General features: G+C 41.0%; 1 protein-coding gene across 2 annotated transcripts; it reads left to right on the top strand.

The window, feature by feature from the left end:
- The first annotated feature begins 1,484 nt into the window (after window positions 1-1,484).
- cplx2a (complexin 2a) lies at window positions 1,485-18,798 on the top strand. Of its 2 annotated transcripts, none has more exons than XM_015968014.3 (4): window positions 1,485-1,934; window positions 3,255-3,339; window positions 15,322-15,500; window positions 17,255-18,798. In XM_015968014.3, the coding sequence occupies exons 2-4, from the start codon at window positions 3,309-3,311 to the stop codon at window positions 17,444-17,446; spliced, it is 402 nt and encodes a 133-aa protein (XP_015823500.1). In that variant the 5' UTR covers window positions 1,485-1,934; window positions 3,255-3,308; the 3' UTR covers window positions 17,447-18,798. The 2 variants fall into 2 exon arrangements, with proteins under 2 accessions (XP_015823500.1, XP_015823503.1); XM_015968017.3 differs by lacking the exon at window positions 1,485-1,934 and adding an exon at window positions 1,981-2,108.
- The last annotated feature ends 633 nt before the right edge of the window (window positions 18,799-19,431 follow it).

The raw sequence follows: 19,431 nt of genomic DNA, 5'->3' as shown, positions 1-19,431 counted from the left end.
CTGGTGCCTATCTCCAGCGGTCAATGGGCAATCAGGCGGGGTACACCCTGGACAGAGAGCCAGTCCATCGCAGGGCAACACAGAGACACACAGGACAAACAATCATACACACACACACCTAAGGACAATTTAGGCAGACCAGTTAACCTAATGTTTGTGGACGGTGGGAGGAAGCCGGAGTACCTGGAGAGAACCCACGCATGCACAGGGAGAACATGCAAACTCCATGTAGAAAGATCCCAGGCCGGGAAGCGAACCCAGGACCTTCTTGCTGCAAGGCACCAGCTCTAACCACTGCACCACTGCGCAGCCTGAGAGAAAAACATCAATGTTGCAAGTTAGTGGTATTGTCATGCTGCTGTTATCCAATCCGAGGCAAGATGTCCAGATATCAGGACATCGTCTGAAGCTCAGCTGCGATGTGGCTCACCTCTAGTTCCTAGAAATGGTGCACTGTTTTTCCCCCCCAGAGTACGACTTACAAGGTATTCATTCCTTTCAGAGACCACTGCAAATGTATTGATTAAACGAGTGTCCCACACCTTTAAAAGTTGGCGTTGTTGCAGAGACTAATTCCTCGTACTTCCTCCTAATCTCTGTAAGATATTGGTTGAAACACGATCCATTAATTGTAGAAGTCAAGCCAGTCTTTGAGAACAATTCACTAAACTGCATGTCAGCGTTAATCCAAATATGAAGATGTCCCACCCTTTGCAGTGACCACAGCTTCAGCTCTTCTGGGAAGTCTTTCCACGAGGTTCAGGGTTTGTGTTTGTGGAGGGTTGTTCACAGCGTCTCTGGAAATTCATTTGTGAGGTCAGGTGCTGATGTAGGACAAGAAGACTTGGCTCAGGGTCTAATTCATCCCAAAGGTGTTTGGTTTGGTTCAGAGCCAGGCTGGGTCAAGTTCCTGCACACCAAACCTGCTCATCCTTGTCTTTGATCATCTGAATGCATTGACTTGCAAAAGTGTCCTGATAATACCTCATGAACTGCTGCACAAATTGCATTTCCACTGTGTAGTTTTTGGAATCTACAATTAGCACAATTTTAAATGTCTTCCGCAGCCCACTGACCTCAAAAACACAAAACTGGCAGGTGACGAGTCAGTTTTCCCGATTTTCTCTTCAACATTGACCTGAAAGCTATTTGAATTCACCCCAACGCTCAGAATCCTAAAATACAGCATTAGGTCTGAGATTCATTACATGAACCCTAACCCATTACATTATATTTTAAAGATCTGGGTAAAACAGTGATGCCAACCTTAGCATGAGAGGTGGTGGATGGTGTGCATTAAGGAATGCTCAGCCTTTAATTATTTAGCTTTTGAAAGCAACTCGCATCACATAACACATGCATGCACTGCAAGATGATTTTCTGTCCTTGATTGTCTCTAGAATCCTTCAAACGTAGAAGCATGTCTTTATAACAGACCTTTCTCAGGCAGTAAATCAGCCCTCAGCTAATGGAAGATTGAGCTATGATTTGATAAATGAACAGCTCTGTAATTTAGACATTCCTTTTGGAAAATAAAATAATAGCCATAGAGCCTTTACGTTTGGTATCTTTTATATATTTCTTGTGAATGTTGCCGTTCACGTTGCCAAACTGAACTGAGTCGGTATGATGTAGCAGTAGTGTACTCCCCCTCCCTTTCCTTCTCTTTGTGCGTGCTCTCTCCTCGTCCTGCAGGAATAGACTCTCCACCTCCTTCTCTTCCTCCTCCCTCCCTCTTCGCTGCAGCCTGACTCTGACACAAGCGGCATGCCTGCAAACTGAGATCTGTGCAGTGACACACAAAGAGAAACAGCTTCCTTTCTTTCAAATTCATTCATTCCTGTTTCGTTTCTTCTCTCTGAAGGAGAAGGAGCGGGCTGATTAAAACACAGGCACAGGTTTCCTGGAAAGACTCGGACGAGGATCAGAACCAGGTAAATGACGTGCGAAGGGATGGAGGGAGGAGGGGGTGGATGCTGGATGGGACAGGACGGTAATGGATTTATGCACTTCTCTGTGAAAGATCCTCATGCATTCATTCACTTTCAAACAAATCTCTACTATACACGCATTCACCTAAAGATGCAGATGCTGCTGTGGAATATCAAGTAAGAGCGGTGCACAGCCGGAGGGACGCGCCGTGAACATTGAGTTACTACTGAAGGGGTTCGTGTGAGGAGAGTCAGAGGGTCCTGCTGCAGATGGAAGTGAAGTGGAAGGAAACCAGGAAATTAATTAAAGATGCCTGGTTGGAGCAGAAATAACTTTGGGGGGATGAAAATAACTCGGGGGATGAAATGGAGATTTGTTAATGAGTGCAGCGAGTTTAAAATGGATTTGCCTTTACTGCAAAGTCAGGGGGTGCCGTGAAATGCAGAAGGACTACATGCATTTTTTAACTCAAATAGTTTTTTTTAATGTCACTGAAAATTTAGATCCATTCAAGGTCATCATAGCCCATCATAGCTGCAGAATTTTAAATTCAGAGTAGAACAGAATCATGATTTCTTATGTAAATTCAAATCTGAATTCAGAAGCAAGTGATGGTAAAGCAGTCTATCGTCAAAAATCAAACTCTCTACGTGTTGGCATGCTTAGCTCTGGTGTTGCAGGAAGTGATGGTCTCTGTGGACCAGGGAGACAAACTGTGTCTCCAGTAGCTCATGTTTGACCCTGACTTTTTTTGCCTCTGTCTCTCGTTTGCGGATATGAGGATAGATTGCGGAACGTCAGGCAGTGTCAGCAGAAATCCACTTAACCCTCTGGAGGCAGGCGTTGCAGATTTGCTACGTTAAAACCCACCTACCTGGTTACTCCACATACGTATTTCATGGACATTTTTTAAGTCAGAAGTACCCCTGAAGGACTTAGTTGTTCGTCCTTTTATCAAAACTTATGTTGCGCCTGAGAGTGTTAAGATGGGAGTGCGGTTGTAAATTGAGGGCGCAGAGGGCTCAACATAACACAGCTCAGGAGATGTAATGTACCTGAACGAGTAGAAACCATAACGCAGTTTGCTCTTTCTTTTATTGGGTTGGTTTTTGTTAATTGATAGTACCAGTGTAAATGTGCTAAAACAGCTCTGTGATGAGTAGAATTTTGTGGGTTTTTATTTATTTATTTTTATTTTTTTGCCACTTTCTCATTTCATTTGAACCTCACATCTTTGTCCTCCTGATCTCCCATCCCGTCAAACTCTCACACCCCTAAAGTTCGTGCAGCCACAGCTTCTATGTTCTGTCCCCCGGCTGCAGGTCCATCTCTGATAACGTGGCCGCTGAAGGAGGAGGACACAGAACTGCTTCATCATGAATTTTGTAATGAAAGCTGCGCTGGGAGGTGAGTAGTCTGCCTGGCGTGAGGTTGATTTAACAGCACTGCAGTGTAAAGGATTTAAAGGGACGCTGAGCAGCAGTGGTGTGTGTGTGTGTGTGTGTGTGTGTGTGTGTGACTATGGGAGGAAGCTGAACTGAGCCCCATCCTGCACCAAATTCCTCACCTCAGCTGCACATTCCCCTTTTTGAAATTACTGCAGGGTATGATTGCAAGTTTGTCTTCTAATAAGAGAAAATTGAAGGAAAATTGGCCATAATTTTGTCTTCTTTGTTGTAACAGGACATGTGGAGACGTGACAGGGAAGCAGCAGCAGCAGATTTAGTTTGAAGAACTCAAAAGCAGCAGCTTGAGCTTAATGCATGAATTAGAAAGCTTTTACTGTCGACTTCAGTGACAGATCTGGCTGTGCCTTTCAACCTTTGGCACTCTGAGAAGAAAAGAGAAACAGAGATGAGCTGCTTGGCTAAGAGCAAAGATTAACATACATTTTTATGAGACTTTTGTCCTTTAAAGCCTTCAGGTATTATCCTCTTGAATATTATCTCGGCTATTATTAGCTCCTAATTAGTCTTGCTTATAGCGCTGCAATTCAACCTTCCTTTCAGCTTTGGCTTCAGAGTGAACGGCAGGAAAGTGGCACCAGTGGTTGGGACACATTCATGAACCGTTTCTCTCCAGATTACGAAGCAGTTAGCCGGTCACAGTAGATCTGTGGAGCTAGAGAACATTACCGTCTCCTCATTGGGATGCAGAAGACGCAACCGCCACCTTGCTCTGCATAGCTGCTGCGCCTGGTGTCCGCACTATGAATTCCTAAATCAACTGCATTGAGTGGAATGCTGCTTTTTACTCCGCAGAAAGTCAAGCTGCGCCCCACCTGCAGACGGTAGACCTCACGGGTTTTTGCTTGTGCATACACAATTTCGTGCTGCACAGATGGATGCTTGTACTAAATGTTTGTGAAGTCACATTTTGATGTTTCAAATCATCAAAAAAGTTCACCTCCAGACAAAGATACAGTTTTCAAATGATGATTTTATGTCTAAAGAGGAAAAGTCTGGTTCTTTGTGAAAATTAACTGTCCTTGTTAAACTTGTTTGTTGTTTGTGTCGAGTTTCACAGCCACATCCAGGCCTGTAGAACCACTAAACAATGTAAAATACTCAACAGAACGCGTCTGAAAACATGAAGTCAGCTAAACGATCTCAAATAGCAGCAACACATCATGCTCCGTTCTAATGAAATACAATAAATGAGCCCGGAAATCATCTAAAGCCCTTCACTTGGTTGAGATCACATTTCAGGATTCAATAATAAAAAAGACACCATGCCATCATTGGTGGACCCAAAAGGTCATCCTCCATTTACAAAAATTAAATAAATGCGTCTTCTGAGGACTGGTGAGACAGCTGGTGTAAAACTGCATTTCAGAAAGCAGAACATTCAAACACGGGGGTGGTGGTGTGATGGTCCATGGCCGCTTCAGGATCTGGATGCTTTTATGTGATTGGTGGAACCATGAACGTAATTTTCACTTTAGAAGTGGGGGGGACACCGAGTGGGGTGGGGGGTCTTTACCTTATGCTCTAATGGGAAACAGGCTTCAACACAAATGGTTGTTTTCCGCTTGGTCCTAGAGCTCAGCCAGTGTCAATTTAACATACCGTAATATTGTTTTTGGATGGTGACGAGTACAGGGGTCAAAACTTGACTTTGGACAGGGGGGACATGTCCCCCCCCCTAAAATTACGTCCATGGGTGGAACCATGGAGTCTACACTCTAGCAGAAAATCCTGAAGAATAATATTCAATCTTTGTAAACAGGTCGTTCATTCTGGAGAACCCAGACGTGGAGATAATGTAGCCTCAGCAGGTCTACCATTGGCCTGAAGAATTTTGTCTTTTGCCAATCACAGAGCTCTTTGTTTATTGGGTGGGCTTGGCACCAGAGCTGCCAGAAAAAGTACAAAGATGGACAAATTAGACGTGGGCTTTTCATTGAGACATGACAGATTAGGGTTGCCAATTAAACTGACATGCATGTTTTTGGTCTGTGGTAGGAAACGTAGTACCCAGAGGCATGCACACATGTGGAAAACATGCTAACTACATGCAGAAAGGCTGCACCGGCGGGATTCGATCTTTTAGCTGCTGCGAGGCAGCGTTTCTAAAATCCGTTCCACCATACGGCACCCACAAATACACCGGCTGTGCACAAATCGCTGTGAGACATTGATCTGCTGTTCTCAGTCTGTCAGAGAAGATCTGGGGAGCACACGGTCTCACGTGCCTCTCAGACGAATGGACTCGGTTATGTTAGGAGCTTTAATGCTTCTAAACACCTGATTGGATATTACCCTTTATGGTTAACTGCGTGCATCATCGAGAGATAGAAAACAAATAAACAGGCTACATTTCTTATTTTTGATCTGAAATGGTCCGATCCTCCGTTGCTCCATCCTGGAATCGTGTTTCTCCTGTTGGACATGATCTGCCCGTCCCGTCTCAGAGTGTTTTCCTGAGTTTGCAAGGCAAACGAGTGTGAGGATGAGTCTCTGTGACAGAGGAAAATCTTTCAGTGCATTAGGAAATCCTCTGAGGTGTCTCTAGTTACAAATACGTGGATGAAAACAACAATGTGGAGCTGTAGTGACTCAGCAGGGCCTAAACTTGATACTCAGCCAGACAACAACTGGCGGGGTGAAGATTTGCTGCAACAGGAAATCTGTGTGTCACCTGATCTGAAGCAGGCCTTTTCCCTCACAGGAAAATCTGAAAAGGAGAGGAAGAAAACACTTAAGCGAGTCGTAGAAATCACATTAACAGGCGTTTTGAACTAAACTGATCATGTTGTAACGATTTTTTTAACCCTCCCACTGCCCTAATGGGTGTGACCCCGCGAGGAAAGTTGATCATTGAGCAGGGTTGATGGTTTATCCCTTGGGTCCATGTGGCAGGGGTGAGGAGTGAGCACCACCTCATCCCTGTCATGTGAACCTCAAGGGATAAACCATCAATCCTGCTCAATGATCAACTTTCCTCGCGGGGTCACACCCATGAGGACAGTGGGAGGGTTAAAAAATTCCTGGAAATATTAAACATCGCTCACATAGAAAGAAACCCCAGCTCCTGTTTTTCTTGGGACTGTGTTTTATGAGCCTCCACAAAACGACCAGCCTGGGAACACAACTGAAAGATCATTTTAATCTGTGACGCTGTTGTTTTGAAGCCATCAAACTGCCTTGAATGCAGCTTTTTGCTCCTAACCCCACATTTCCTGCTTAAATTAACCTTTGAAGTGTTTTTGTGCTGACGCTGCGCTTTTAAAACTCTTCAAAACTTCTAATTAGTTTGAACTCTTCAGTGAGTGTGATGATGTGCTTCAAAGGCTTCAGGCAGCAGTAGCCAAGGCAAGGACCAATCAGCAAAAAGCTCCGGAAGGCAGCTGATAAATCAATTATCTAAATTGGATTCATTCAACGTAGAAAACATGTCTTAGTGACGGATGAATGTAGCTGAAATGATCAAAGGGTGGCCATTTTTGTATTTATTGTGGTTTTAATCCTTTAATAGCAATGCAATAATAATAATAATAATAATAATTAATGATATACATGACTTGTTCTTTCCCTTTTTGAGTTCTATCTTTGGAATTATTGATTTGCTTATTATATCTGCATCTGTTTAAAAATTCAAAAGTCATGAAAATAGTCCCTTATTAATTAAACTGACAAGATGAATGATGTTTGGACTTAAAAAAAGTGCTTACTTTAACAGATGAAGCAGCGTTCCCGTGCATCCTGCTGCTATAAATAATAATCTGTGTCTAAAAATAACTGCAGGTCTTCAGTAGTGGGTGAGAAACGTTGCAGAGCTTTGAATGTTTAGAGCAGAGCTGTTCAGTCCTCGAGGGCCACACCTGCACACCAACACACCTGGTCTGAATCAATGCAAAGAAACACACTAAAGACAAAAATACATAATAATGTAAAGAAAATGTAACAGTAAATAAAAATATTTATAATGTTTGGACTAATTAGAAAACTATGAAATAATTTTAAATGAATTTTTTTTTCAATTATTAAACAGAGAAAAGAATAAAAAGTCAAGAAAATAAAAGATGTATAAAAATATTTACCAGATCAACTAAACAGGCCTAATGAGATAACTTATTAAAAATAAAATTACTTTATGTCACATTTCATTTGGTAAAAATGTTGAACACTCATCTTTCTGTTATTTACATTAAAACTAGATTTTTTTGGCTCAGTGTTTCATTTATTGAGCTTTTATATTAGTTTCTGTATCTATTTTATTTCAACAGTTCTCCTTCAAATTGTTGCAATAATTAATCCCATCTAAGTGAAGTTACTGGAAGTAAAATTTAAAAAGGAAGTAACTAAAAAGTTGAATACTAAACACAAATGCCAAAGCGACATCTAGTGTGTGGAGGTTGTAGTTGCAACCCTAAAACAAGGTTTCCAGTCGTCAGGATGCCAGGTTCGTTGCCGATACACGAGTTATTATTTTTTAGGGTCAGTCTATTGTAGGCTTCGCCTAAAATCACTCTGGGTTTTTTTTATGGTCGCTCCTCTTCTGAGAAGGATAATGAAATCTTCTGGGCTCAGACTTGTTGAGTCTGCTGTTTTCCGCAGGGTCGTTCTCGCTGTGCTGAGCGGACTGGTTGGCTAACCGTAATGGTGCCCTCTGCTGGCTGGTAGATGTAAACACAAACCCAGTGTCATGCCCGTCAAAATAATGATTTGATTATTTTTTAATTCAAATGTAGCTTTTAAAGGATATACTGTACCTTCATCATGCTCACCTTTAGACGCCCTGTGGAGGTCTTTTTTATTTAAACATAGCTTTTTATTACATTTTTACATATTCAGTCTTTGATTGAACTTTTACTCACCTTCTCTCCTCAAAGTATAGATAATCACGTTTAGCAGCCCTTAGATGTGATTGGTCGAGCTGTCTGGGCTCCATCACTTGATTGGTGGAAAGGACTACAGCTCTCACACACACACACACACACACACACACACACACACACACACACACACACACACACACACACACACACACACACACACACACACACACACACACACACACACACACACACACACACACACACACACACACACACACACACACACACACACACAGTTTGTAACCTTGTTTTTCACCTTCAGCTCCAGAGTGTGTCAGTGTGTAAATTTTAAATTCAGTAAACGAGCATATAATGATCACGAATGAAAAGTTCGGAAAGACAAGGTAGAAATCAGAGAAGCGTTGGGGGGGTGCTGTCAATCATTGCCTCAGTGCCGTTCTCTCAGTCCTCCAGGCAACGCCTTTTTTCGAATTATTTTTCTAACAGGAAGTCTGGTTGAAATAAGTCTCCACCCATGGTGTTACTCTCCCTTTAACACTTCAACCTGCGGAAATGTCTCCTCAGCGTTCATTAGCTTCCACAGGAGTGATTCATCGCTGCATCAAACAAAGCAGCTGTGTTAATGATCTAAAATATGCAGGAAACGTGCTGGAAGCAGACTGCGGTGCCAGACATGTCAGCTCCACCTTACTAAGTCCAACAGGGACTGGACCGGCACTCTGAAGTTGCAAGTCTGGCATTCTGGCCACAGAGGGCAGTGGGGGGTCTGAGTGACACTTCATGCAAAGGGTCATTTTAGCACATACTGGCTCAAGAAAATGATTTTAAAAATTAAAAAGTTGCATAGCCTGCCTTTAAACAAAGACTATTTAAATCTGCTGATAAACCGCGATGATGTGTGGTTCCCATTGCCCTTTTCCTTTCAGATTTCATACAGTCAAAAATTTATTTGACAGAGACTATTTGTGAATCATTTCTCCAGATTCAGAATTGAATAGATAAGTGGATTTGACACATTCAGGCTCATAAACCAATCCTTAATCTTGCTTGCATTGTGCCGGATTACCTAAACCCTTTGCCTATAGACGATACAAATAAACATTGGTTTAATTTGAATTCAGAACTACTATGAAAGCTCAAAAAAGCTTAATACGCTTTCTCTGCTGGTAGGAATTTGCATGCAGCAGCAGCAGCTTATAAATACGGTTTTGTGCAGTGCAATCAAGATGAAGTGGTTTCTATATAACGGGCCTATACTAACCCCGTACACGGGTAGTGTGCATTTTAGCAGTCAAGAGGAACACTTTAATCGAGGCTTAACCCCCCATCTACAATATGTAATACAGCAACTGGAGAGTCCAGCACATGTATTCACCTAAATGTGCTGCTATACACGAATTTATGTGCACATAAACTTGAACTCGCATTAGAAGAACTTGTATACGATGTCAAATAGGAACAAAATATTTAGTAGTAACTTTCTGATAAAATAGTAAATATCTTACTGGTAGTAGTGGACATAGCTCTGTGAATGATCAGCGCTTGGAGAAACAGACTATGGTGCATTCCATTTGTAGTGGAAACTCGTAAATTCCAAAAAAACAAACTACTGGAACGCCCACCGATGTCAACTCTCCTGCTCAGGAAGTCCGAGAATTTTTTTACTCTGACTTCAAGATCCAATATGGTAACTCCCCATATGTCAACATTAGCTGTTGTGGAAACGTGTTTATTTTAAGACACACTTGTAAGGATGCATCAGTGTTACATGTGTAGAGTGTTGGGTTGTATAGAAAATAAATGCCACATAAATACAGCTGCAAATAATAAAAGGTTCACGAGCCTAAAAGGAAAACACACATCATATGGGAATTTTGACTTTTCCGACTATGTTAAAGTAACAATGAGTAGATTCCTGCTCCTCCGCCCTACTGGTTGGAAGTGTATTTACGACTGCGTTAAAAACGAGTAACACTCACATGAGCCAACTAATACTAAAATAAACCACGAAGCAAAGAGATTCACACTGTTTGAAATAAATTATTATTACTTACAAGCCCAGTAGCAACAAAGCTAGGTCACCATCAGTCTGTGATTTTGTAGCCTCCTTTAGCTCCCACAAACTAGTGGCTGCAGTGATGTTCTCTCTGGTTTTAGCTCTTTGCTTCTCCAAAGAAATTACTCTCTGATTTTTACTTCCAGGCTCCGCCATGATACCAACAAGAAAAGCAAGCCTCTTCTTTATCTTTTTCTTGTGCTTTTTGTTGACAATGAAACAAAAAATGCTAACTGTGAGCGTTGCAGCTAACAGCCATAAACGAATAAAAAGTGTGCCCTAGAACACCAACACCTAAGTGCAGTTTTTGGTCAGCATGAGATGCAGAGTTGTGTCAAGTATGAAACGTATCAAGTTTATAAATCTAACAGTCACTGAGATCAATTTTAAAGCTCTAGCTTTAAGTTAAAAAAAACTATTACTTCAACTTGCTGTTAACTCTGGTGGGATGTCTTTCCCAGCTCAGAGCTCCAATTTCTGAGATAAATAGAGTATTAGTTGTGACTGAATTGACAAGCTAATGGCTAGTCTGAAGTGAGGCTAGTTTCAATGTGTTTCTGCTGCCTGGAATCATCTCTAATCTAAAAAATGTAAAAAATTAATTAATTAATTAATTTTAAAAAACACTTCAAGCAAATGCTACTTTATAAACATTTCCTCTACCATAAATTTCTATTACTTAGAGCAGAGAAGTTAGCTGTTGATATTGCAGCACTTCTAGCTGGAATTTCACAACAAATTAGCAGGAATAACCATTCGTTTGTCAATATGAAGGCTGTGAGGCATAAACTGCTATTGAATCTTTGTGACACGAACTGTTTTAAAACACTTTGTAACTTTTCTCATTGTAACTGTTTGATAAAATCTATGTATTCATTGCTATTCACAACAGGCATCCTTAACTTTTAGACCCAAATGCAGCTTTCTGAGCTTGTCCACAATTTAGAGCGAAGATAGGTCACGTTTGTGAGATTCTGGAAGTTCTCTTTGAACAAATTCAAACCCGGGACTGAAAAATCCCACACAGAAAATGGTCACACTTGGAGTTAATTAAATTCAAAGTTATAATAATTTTCCCAAAAATGTTTTAATTATGCTTTTATCTCATTCATTTATGATTGAAACCATGTCTTTTCGTTTAGCATGTGTTTTGTGTGTTCCTTTCTTAACTTTTCCACCTTCCAAAGACTACCTTCGATAATTAGCCTGCAGGTCTAAATCTGGCAGAATCCTCCATTTGACTGATGTGCACTGTCACTTTTAAACGAAAATAACAAAAAAGGAACCAAGCATGTTTTTATGTCCACGTGTGCAGAAGTGTTGACCTCGGCTTTGTTTCATTCTACTCCTTGGGTACGTTTTCTTTTTCATGTAAATAAACAACCTAAGTAGATGCAGAAACTTGTGCTGAATTACGCTACGGATGATGCGGCTTTGGTTCGGCTGATGAAACACTCACTCAGCAGGTCTGTCGCGACAACCTGTCACTTTTGGATGCTGCTTTGTAAATGCAGCCTCGTTTGAGCCGTGTTCAGTTTCTGCAGCATTTTAATGCGACATCGCTGCATTTGAGATTCTTATCAAAGAGCTAGCTATGCGTTTTATTCAGGGTTGTTCAGATGAGTCCACCGACTTGTGGGAGAAACAATGCCTCCACTTGCTGCTCGCAGGTTTATCTCAGGAGGTTGATCTCCAGGAAGTATCAGCTGTGTGGCTCTGCTTTCGCCTCCGTCAGTGCGCCCCAGGGCAGCTGTGGCTACATCGTAGCTCATCCCCACCAGTGTGTGAATGTGTGTGTGAATGGGTGAATGATACACTGTAAAGCGCTTTGGAGTCCTTACTCTGGGAAATATACAAGTGCGGGTCATTTATCATTTCATGCTGAGGTGTCCTCGTCCCGCCATCACAACAGAACGCTTTTCTCTGATTGACTGCTTGTATAAATCCATAAAGTCTGAGTATTTGCAACTTTTCCTGGATTTTATTTATTTTATGATCTTTCATAAAACAATCGGTTTGATGTCATCAGAATTTGATCTATTTAATCTTTTTATCTCCTCTAATGATTTTTATCTTTCTTCCACGTTTTGCTGAAGTTTGGTTTAACCCTCTGATGCATGAATTATGAAATCTCCAACTATGATTTTTTTAACAATTTTTTTCATTCGTCTTTAGGTGTGAATGAAACAAATTTCAACAAATATTTTTTGTAAAATTTTATAATTTACAAATAATTTATTACATGTCCACCTCAGTGGACAGCGTGCATTCTGAGCATGAAATATGGTGGCTTGACTCACTGAAGTCCAAACGGAGGGGCTCAAATGCAATAAAGTCTTCAACAGCTGTGCTTAATAGCAAAAACAAATAAATAACTATTTTGAGTACCTGTCCACTGTAGTGACTGTTATGCATCAAAGGGTTAATTGTGCTGATGAGTCGAAACTCCATCAGAACTGAGAGCATCTGAGAACTCTTTACCTTGTTCTCTCTTCCTCTGCCCCTCTTCCATCCTCCCTACCTCTGCATCGTCTCCCCTCCCCTCCTCTTTGGGTAGTCCCTGGTGATCTGCTGGACTCCGTGCAGTTAATTGGACAAAATAGTTCGAAGCTCTCCCCACCCCCCAGGTCCCCTAATTGCTGGTTTCGTTAGTTTTCTACGTTCTCCCTTTCTCTTTTTTCTTATTGATGGAACTTTTCAGACTTTCCTCTCAGATTTGGTTTTATTGAAATTTTCAAGAAAACGTTCAGTGACAGATTAACCAGTTTCATTTAGTTTTTAATTATTTTGTTTTTAATTCCAACAGTTTGTTTTTAGTTTGGGTAGAAAAACACAATGAAGTTTTGTCCCCAAGGGCACAAAAACACAGCCTGGCAAGCAGTCTAATGTGAATATATAAAATAATTTTGATTCTGTTATTGTAATAATAATAATAATAATAAATTTCATTTATAAAACACTTTATATTTATCTCAAAGTGCTATAAAATTATCGGAGTCCAGAAAGATAACTAGAATAAAATAACACAAAAGTACATTTAGCAATAAGCTTTTCTAAAAAAAAGATGGCTTTTAAGGTTCTGTTTAAAAGTGTCAACAGCTTGTGGGGCCCTCAGGTGGACAGGGAGGGTGTTCCACAGCCTTGGAGCAGCAGATGAAAATGCTGCAGGGAGATCGAGTCCCTCTAAATGATTATAATAACAAAAACAAGGGTAATAATTTCTGAAGTGTATTTATTATTATTATTTTTTTTTTTTTTTTTTTTTTGCATTTTCATCATGGAGCTTCAGAGACTCTTTTGGTTTTCTGTGGTTTTTCAGCAAAAGTAAAGAGTTGAAAATATGGTTGAAATGTTTAATATATCTAAAAGTCTGCACATTGAGCCTGGTTTTATCTACAGTAATCCCTCGCCACTTCGCGGTTCGTTCATCGCGGATTCGCTGCTTCGCGGATTTTTTCTTTGGAGCATTTTTCAGGGGGAATTCGCAGATTCGCGGTATTTTTCACTGATTCGCGGTATTTTTCTATGCGAAATATCAAGAAATTCTTGTTTTTTTTTCATCAATTTCATCATAAAATGCACTTTTTGTAATAAAACTAAAAAAACAAGTAAAAAAAAATTTTTTTCTTGAGTTTTACCCACAAAAAGAGAATGTGATCATACGATAATTCAATAGGGAGCGTGGTTTCACAGACGCGGAAGTGATAGCGTCGGTGAAACGCCGGCTGATCTAGGAAACCCCCGAGCGTTCGAGCGTCAACGAAGTGACACGGAAATGCCGGGCTTTCCAGAAGTAAGTAAGATAACTTACTATGAGCTGATAGTTCGTTGGATTGATCGGTAGGTTGGAAACTCTGATCATGAATCTGAAGAAACGATGAGTGAGTGGTGAGCTGGAAAGGCGACTTCCGTTTATAGCCGCGGTTTGTGACGTAGGTGCAACGTGGAGGGAATCCCCGCGAGGGGCATGCTGGGAGTCCCTACTTCGCGGATTTTCACCTATCGCGGCCAGGTCTGGAACACATCTACCGCGATAAACGAGGGATCACTGTACTGAAAATACAAATGTCATATTTCAAATTTTATTTCTGAAAATTACAAAGGTTTTTAAAGGGATACTTTGCAACTTTATACATTTTCAAATCATATATTTGAGCTATGTAGCTAAAATGACACTTTACAGTGTTAATGCAAGGCCACCCAGCCCCTTTCACCCCCTGAGGCCAGAATATTCCACTTGCAACTTTAGACTGGCGGGCGCTCTGACTGACATGTCTGGCGCCGCAGTCTGGTTCAAGCACGTTTCCTGCATGTTTTAGATAATGAACACAGCTGATTTATTTAATTTAGTAAGGCACCACTCCTGTAGACACAGTGGGAGGCATGGGAGACATTTCAGCTGTTAGATTAAGGTGTTAAAAAGACGAACGCACAGCGAGGGGTAGAGTTTTGGTTTATGTTCTACAAATGGACACTAGGGGGTGCTAAAAACAAGCCTAAACTGCTTAGTTCCCCTTTAAGTGACTGCTTTCTATGTAACTGGATTTGTATTGCATTAAAGTGATAAAATTTGTCTAATTATCATATTGTTGTCATACATAATTTGAGCTGACTATAGCCTTTAAATTCTGAGTTAGATTTCCTTGAGTGCAATAAAACCTTTCTCATTATTTCTACACATTAAAGTTAAAGTCCCATTAGTCATCATCACTTACTGGTGAAATTACATCTCTGCATTTGACCCATCCCCATGGGGAGCAGTGAGCTGCAGCAGTGGCTGCTCGGGATCTATTTGGTAGTTTGACCCCCCAATCCAACCCCTTAAAGCCGAGTGTCAAGCAGAAGGCATTGGGTCTCATTCTTAAAGTTTTTGGTTTGACCCGACCATATTTAATCCCCGATCTCCCGGTCCCGAGGGACACTCATACCACTAAGCCACTGAGAAGGTCATGAACAACTTCCTGAAATTCTAAATCTGTGTTTTTAAACCTAAATCACCAGCTGGAGCCATTGTTGCACCTGTCTCTCTCAGGAGGCCCCCCTGATGTTGGCAAGATGCTGGGTGGGGAGGAGAAGGAGGAAGACCCTGACGCAGCCAAGAAGGAGGAGGAGCGACAGGAGGCGCTGAGGCAGCAGGAAGAGGAGAGGAAGGCCAAATATGCCAAGATGGAGGCTGAGAGAGAAAGTATGAGACAAGGCATCAGGGACAAGGTATGATGTTGGACTGGATCATCAGAGAGCCACCTCAGAACTTGCGTGATTATTTTTACTTTTCATTTTTTTGCTTTTGTGTTATTTATAACTTCCGGTTTAAAATAGATCAGTGGAGAATCAGGAAGCTGCTCAGAAGTGAGAGTAAAAACTGCAATTTTTACACAGAAGCACCAAACAGACGACTGATTTAAACACATAACTCCTGTTAAACACAAAGCTGAGGATGCTTGTGAGTTCTGCAGCTCAGCGCTAATTTTTCTGTGTTGTTCTTTAAACAAAAGTTCCATCTGAATCAGCAGTAGCTTTAAAGTTCTGTTTTGGCTCAGCTCCACTTGGTGTCGGTTTATTGTCAGAGTTGCCTTCTCCAGAAACCTGCAGTCCTGCTGTGTTTGCAGAGTGTCGCTGCGGCTTAAAGACAAATCTGACAGGAGAGCTGTGAATCAGAGCTCGTCTCCTAACTTCTGGAGGGAACAGAAGGAAAAAAAAAACACTTTCCAGGAGTGGGTTATAAAGAAGTTTTAGTCCTTCACTGTAGTTTGCTTTATTGTGTTAGATATGGTGAAAATATAGTTTATGAATGGCATTTAAACCAGATATACCATCTTACTACTTGTTTTGGGGCGGGGCCATACAGGTAGTTGCGCCCCCTGAAAACCAAGTTAGGGCCAGATGTGGCCGCTGAATTCCCACGCTCCTTTATCTTCTACAAAAGCAAAGGCCCATGCATCCAACACATTTAAAATTCACATGTGACCATTACACAAACATTTCAGAAAAGACAAATTTTCAAACAGGTTTCACAGTTATTGTTTCCAATTTTATTGTGTTAGAAGGTATAATGAACTGTCACTCAGACCCCACTGCCCAGTGTGGCCAGAATACCGCACCTGCAACTTCAGAGTGCCGGTCTCGTCCCTGTTGGACTTGGTAAAGTGGAGCTGACATGCCCGTGCTGGAGTGTTTTCATCTGTGGCTTGAGCCCAAGTGCATGTTTTAGGTCATGAACACAGCTGATTTATTTGATTTAGTAATGAATCACCCCTGTAATGGGGGCTGAGAAGACATTTCAGCAGTTAGATTAAGGTGTTAAAAAGAACGAACACACAGCGAGGAGAGGAGTTTTACTTTCTATTTTACTAGCGGGCACTAGGGGGTGCTAAAAGCAAGACAAAACTGTCTTGTATCCCTTTAACTTCCTGTTGCTGTTTCAACAAAACACGTGCAAAATCTATTAGGATTTGTACTTTTTAATAGTGAGCCTCAGTGACATGTATGTTTATTTAAATTTTTATTTCTTAAATAAATTATTAAACCAATTTCAAATAAATGCATTTATTGGCTTTAACATGACTTGATTAAAGAAGACAAATGTTATTTTTTTAAGGGGGCTAGGGGATCCTCTACCCCGGTGAGGGCCAACAGAGTGCCCCCCCCCCCCCCCCCCCCGGGCCACCCTTTGGAAGTGTTTGTGTTGACTTCCAATTTTTCCTGAGTCTACGGGGAATTAACCAAATCATTCCTGCTGGAGAGCTTCTGTAGTTTATGAAGCTGCATCATCATGACTCGTTAGATTTGAGTCATTTAACTTAAATTTGACCCTTTTGTCCGTCAGCGTTTAACTTATTAGACCCAACAGCCCAAACGAGAAACAACTCTTCTTCTGAAGCCAAATAAGAGTAGAAACAGAACATTTTGATGCCCATTTATAAAACATCGTCTTTTACACTTCTGCTTCTGTGTTTGACCTCCAGTATGGGTTGAAAAAGCGCGAAGAGGCTGAAGCCGAGGCAGCAGCTGCTGCAGAGCAGCCTGCGGAGGGCAGCTTGACCCGACCCAAGAAGGCCGTGCCGGCCGGATGTGGCGATGAGGAAGAGGAGGAAAGCATCATGGACACAGTGATGAAATACCTGCCAGGCCCACTGCAAGACATGCTGAAGAAGTAGCTGAAGCTAACATTATGTAGCGGAGTTTATGGGCTGCATTCACTAGGCTGGCTCGAATCAGGCTTTTGTTGTTTTTTAAATAAAGTGTAACCTTAGTACATGGGGGGGGGGGGGGGGGGGGGGGGGCGTTAGAACTCAGTGAGGTGTTTAAGTTTTGGGCCAAATCAAAGTTTTTCTAGCTGAGAAAAAAATAAGATGAACCAACAGTGTGAGCCATCAGACCAAACTGACTCAAGATCAGCCAGGTGAATGCTACCTTGACTCCAGCTGTATGTTTGACGCTAACAACACGCAGAGGGCCAAAGATGAACATTCGATGGTTTATCCTTCTATTCCGAGAAGTTTGAAACTTCTCTTTCTCTCCTCTGTGTTAGCTGCACAGCATTCCTGCAGCTCAGAAAAAACCACGTAACCACTATGGTCAACTCAATTTGTACATAAATACATCACGCGCCTCACAGGGAGGCAGAATTATCACACAAAATCTATTCTATCGCTATAAAAACACTTGATAAGCCATATTTAGAGAAAACTAAACGTCATTTGTTGTCCTGTGCTTCTAAAGTTTTGGTTATGTGTTGAAACATGTCTGAGATTCCTGTGAAACTTTGCACAGTCCCACGTTCTCTGTAAAAGTTGTCTGTCTTCCAGGCACACTCCCACATGGATGTTCATATTGTACAGTGTTCTCTTCCTCGGCGTACCTCCTGTGTCTTGCATGCCATTTGTCTGCACAGTTTGTTGTGTGAATATGTATCCAAACCCACTTATTGATCCATTTATCACATTTTCTCGTCATGCAAAAATAATATAAAGGCAATAACTCCTACGTTTAACTGTGTCTCCACAACCACGTTGATATAACCATGAACAATAATGGTAATATTAGTTAAATAATAAATGTATGTGTGTGTGTATTCAAGGAACTAACTTTGATTCGCTGTTGATTTAATATTTTTGATGAAGAGCGACCACGTAGCTGTTCACACAACAGCTAGAACCTTAAGCTTTTAGCCATAAAACCACAGATGAAACCGTACGGATATCTTTACGATCAGGGTGTTTTAGAAGAGGGGAGGATGCTGAGGGAAATCTGAGGGAGGTTTGTAGTTAGGATTAGCAGAAATAACATGGGAGGAGACACGTTTCAGTGACAAATGGGCCACTTTCCCTTGATCACACAATGTGAAGCAACTGCCGCAGCTCGCCCATTGATTTTGTTTTACTGGAATAAAGAAAGAAGGAAAAGTTGATATGATGGTTTATAGATGAGAGCGATGCAGAACGGCGAAGAGCAATAAGGGATTAACGTGTACGTTTCTGCTTGAGACTCAATAAAAATCTTGCTCAGATGTTAACATGTTTTCTTTTTCACATTTAGATATATAACCCTGATCAACATCATCTGATGAAAAATGTTTTATTTCCTTTATCAAACAAAATGTAGTTTTAAAGCAAATACTCTGTTTATGTAGTAATCTTGTTTTATATTACAGAATATGTTGTACATCAATTTTTTTTATTCAGTAAAAACAAGTTTTTATGTCTTGGTAAAGTTACATTAACATTTCTACAAAAAAGAAAAAAAACTGTAGGGGGACATTTTCCCCACATGAACCAGAAAAATACTATTAAAGAATAAACATTAAGTATGAGAATAGTTTGTAGAGAAGACTTTTTAAAATGTATGTAGCCTATTGAAATATTTAATTAGGACATAAATATAAATTAACCAAATATCTACATTTAGTGCCTACAAATTTAAGAAATCACTCATTTCTTCAGTTATGTGCGTAGATATGGCAGCGACCACTTTTGATTAATAATCTTTATCAAATGTCCATTTCCATTGTTTGACCACTAGGGGGCATCTCAGTGACAGAAGTGGCAGAAAGGGAAAATGATTGTAATTCCTCAGTTTCACCACTGGGTGTCACTGTGGCATCTACAGGGTAGAAAGGTCTGCCACACGGGAAGTAAAGAAA

This window comes from Nothobranchius furzeri, chromosome 4, assembly GCF_043380555.1.
Source record: "Nothobranchius furzeri strain GRZ-AD chromosome 4, NfurGRZ-RIMD1, whole genome shotgun sequence".
Classification (NCBI taxonomy): Eukaryota; Metazoa; Chordata; class Actinopteri; order Cyprinodontiformes; family Nothobranchiidae; genus Nothobranchius; species Nothobranchius furzeri.
Note: the sequence above shows the minus strand (reverse complement) of the source record. Positions and strands in the feature narration are given on the sequence as shown.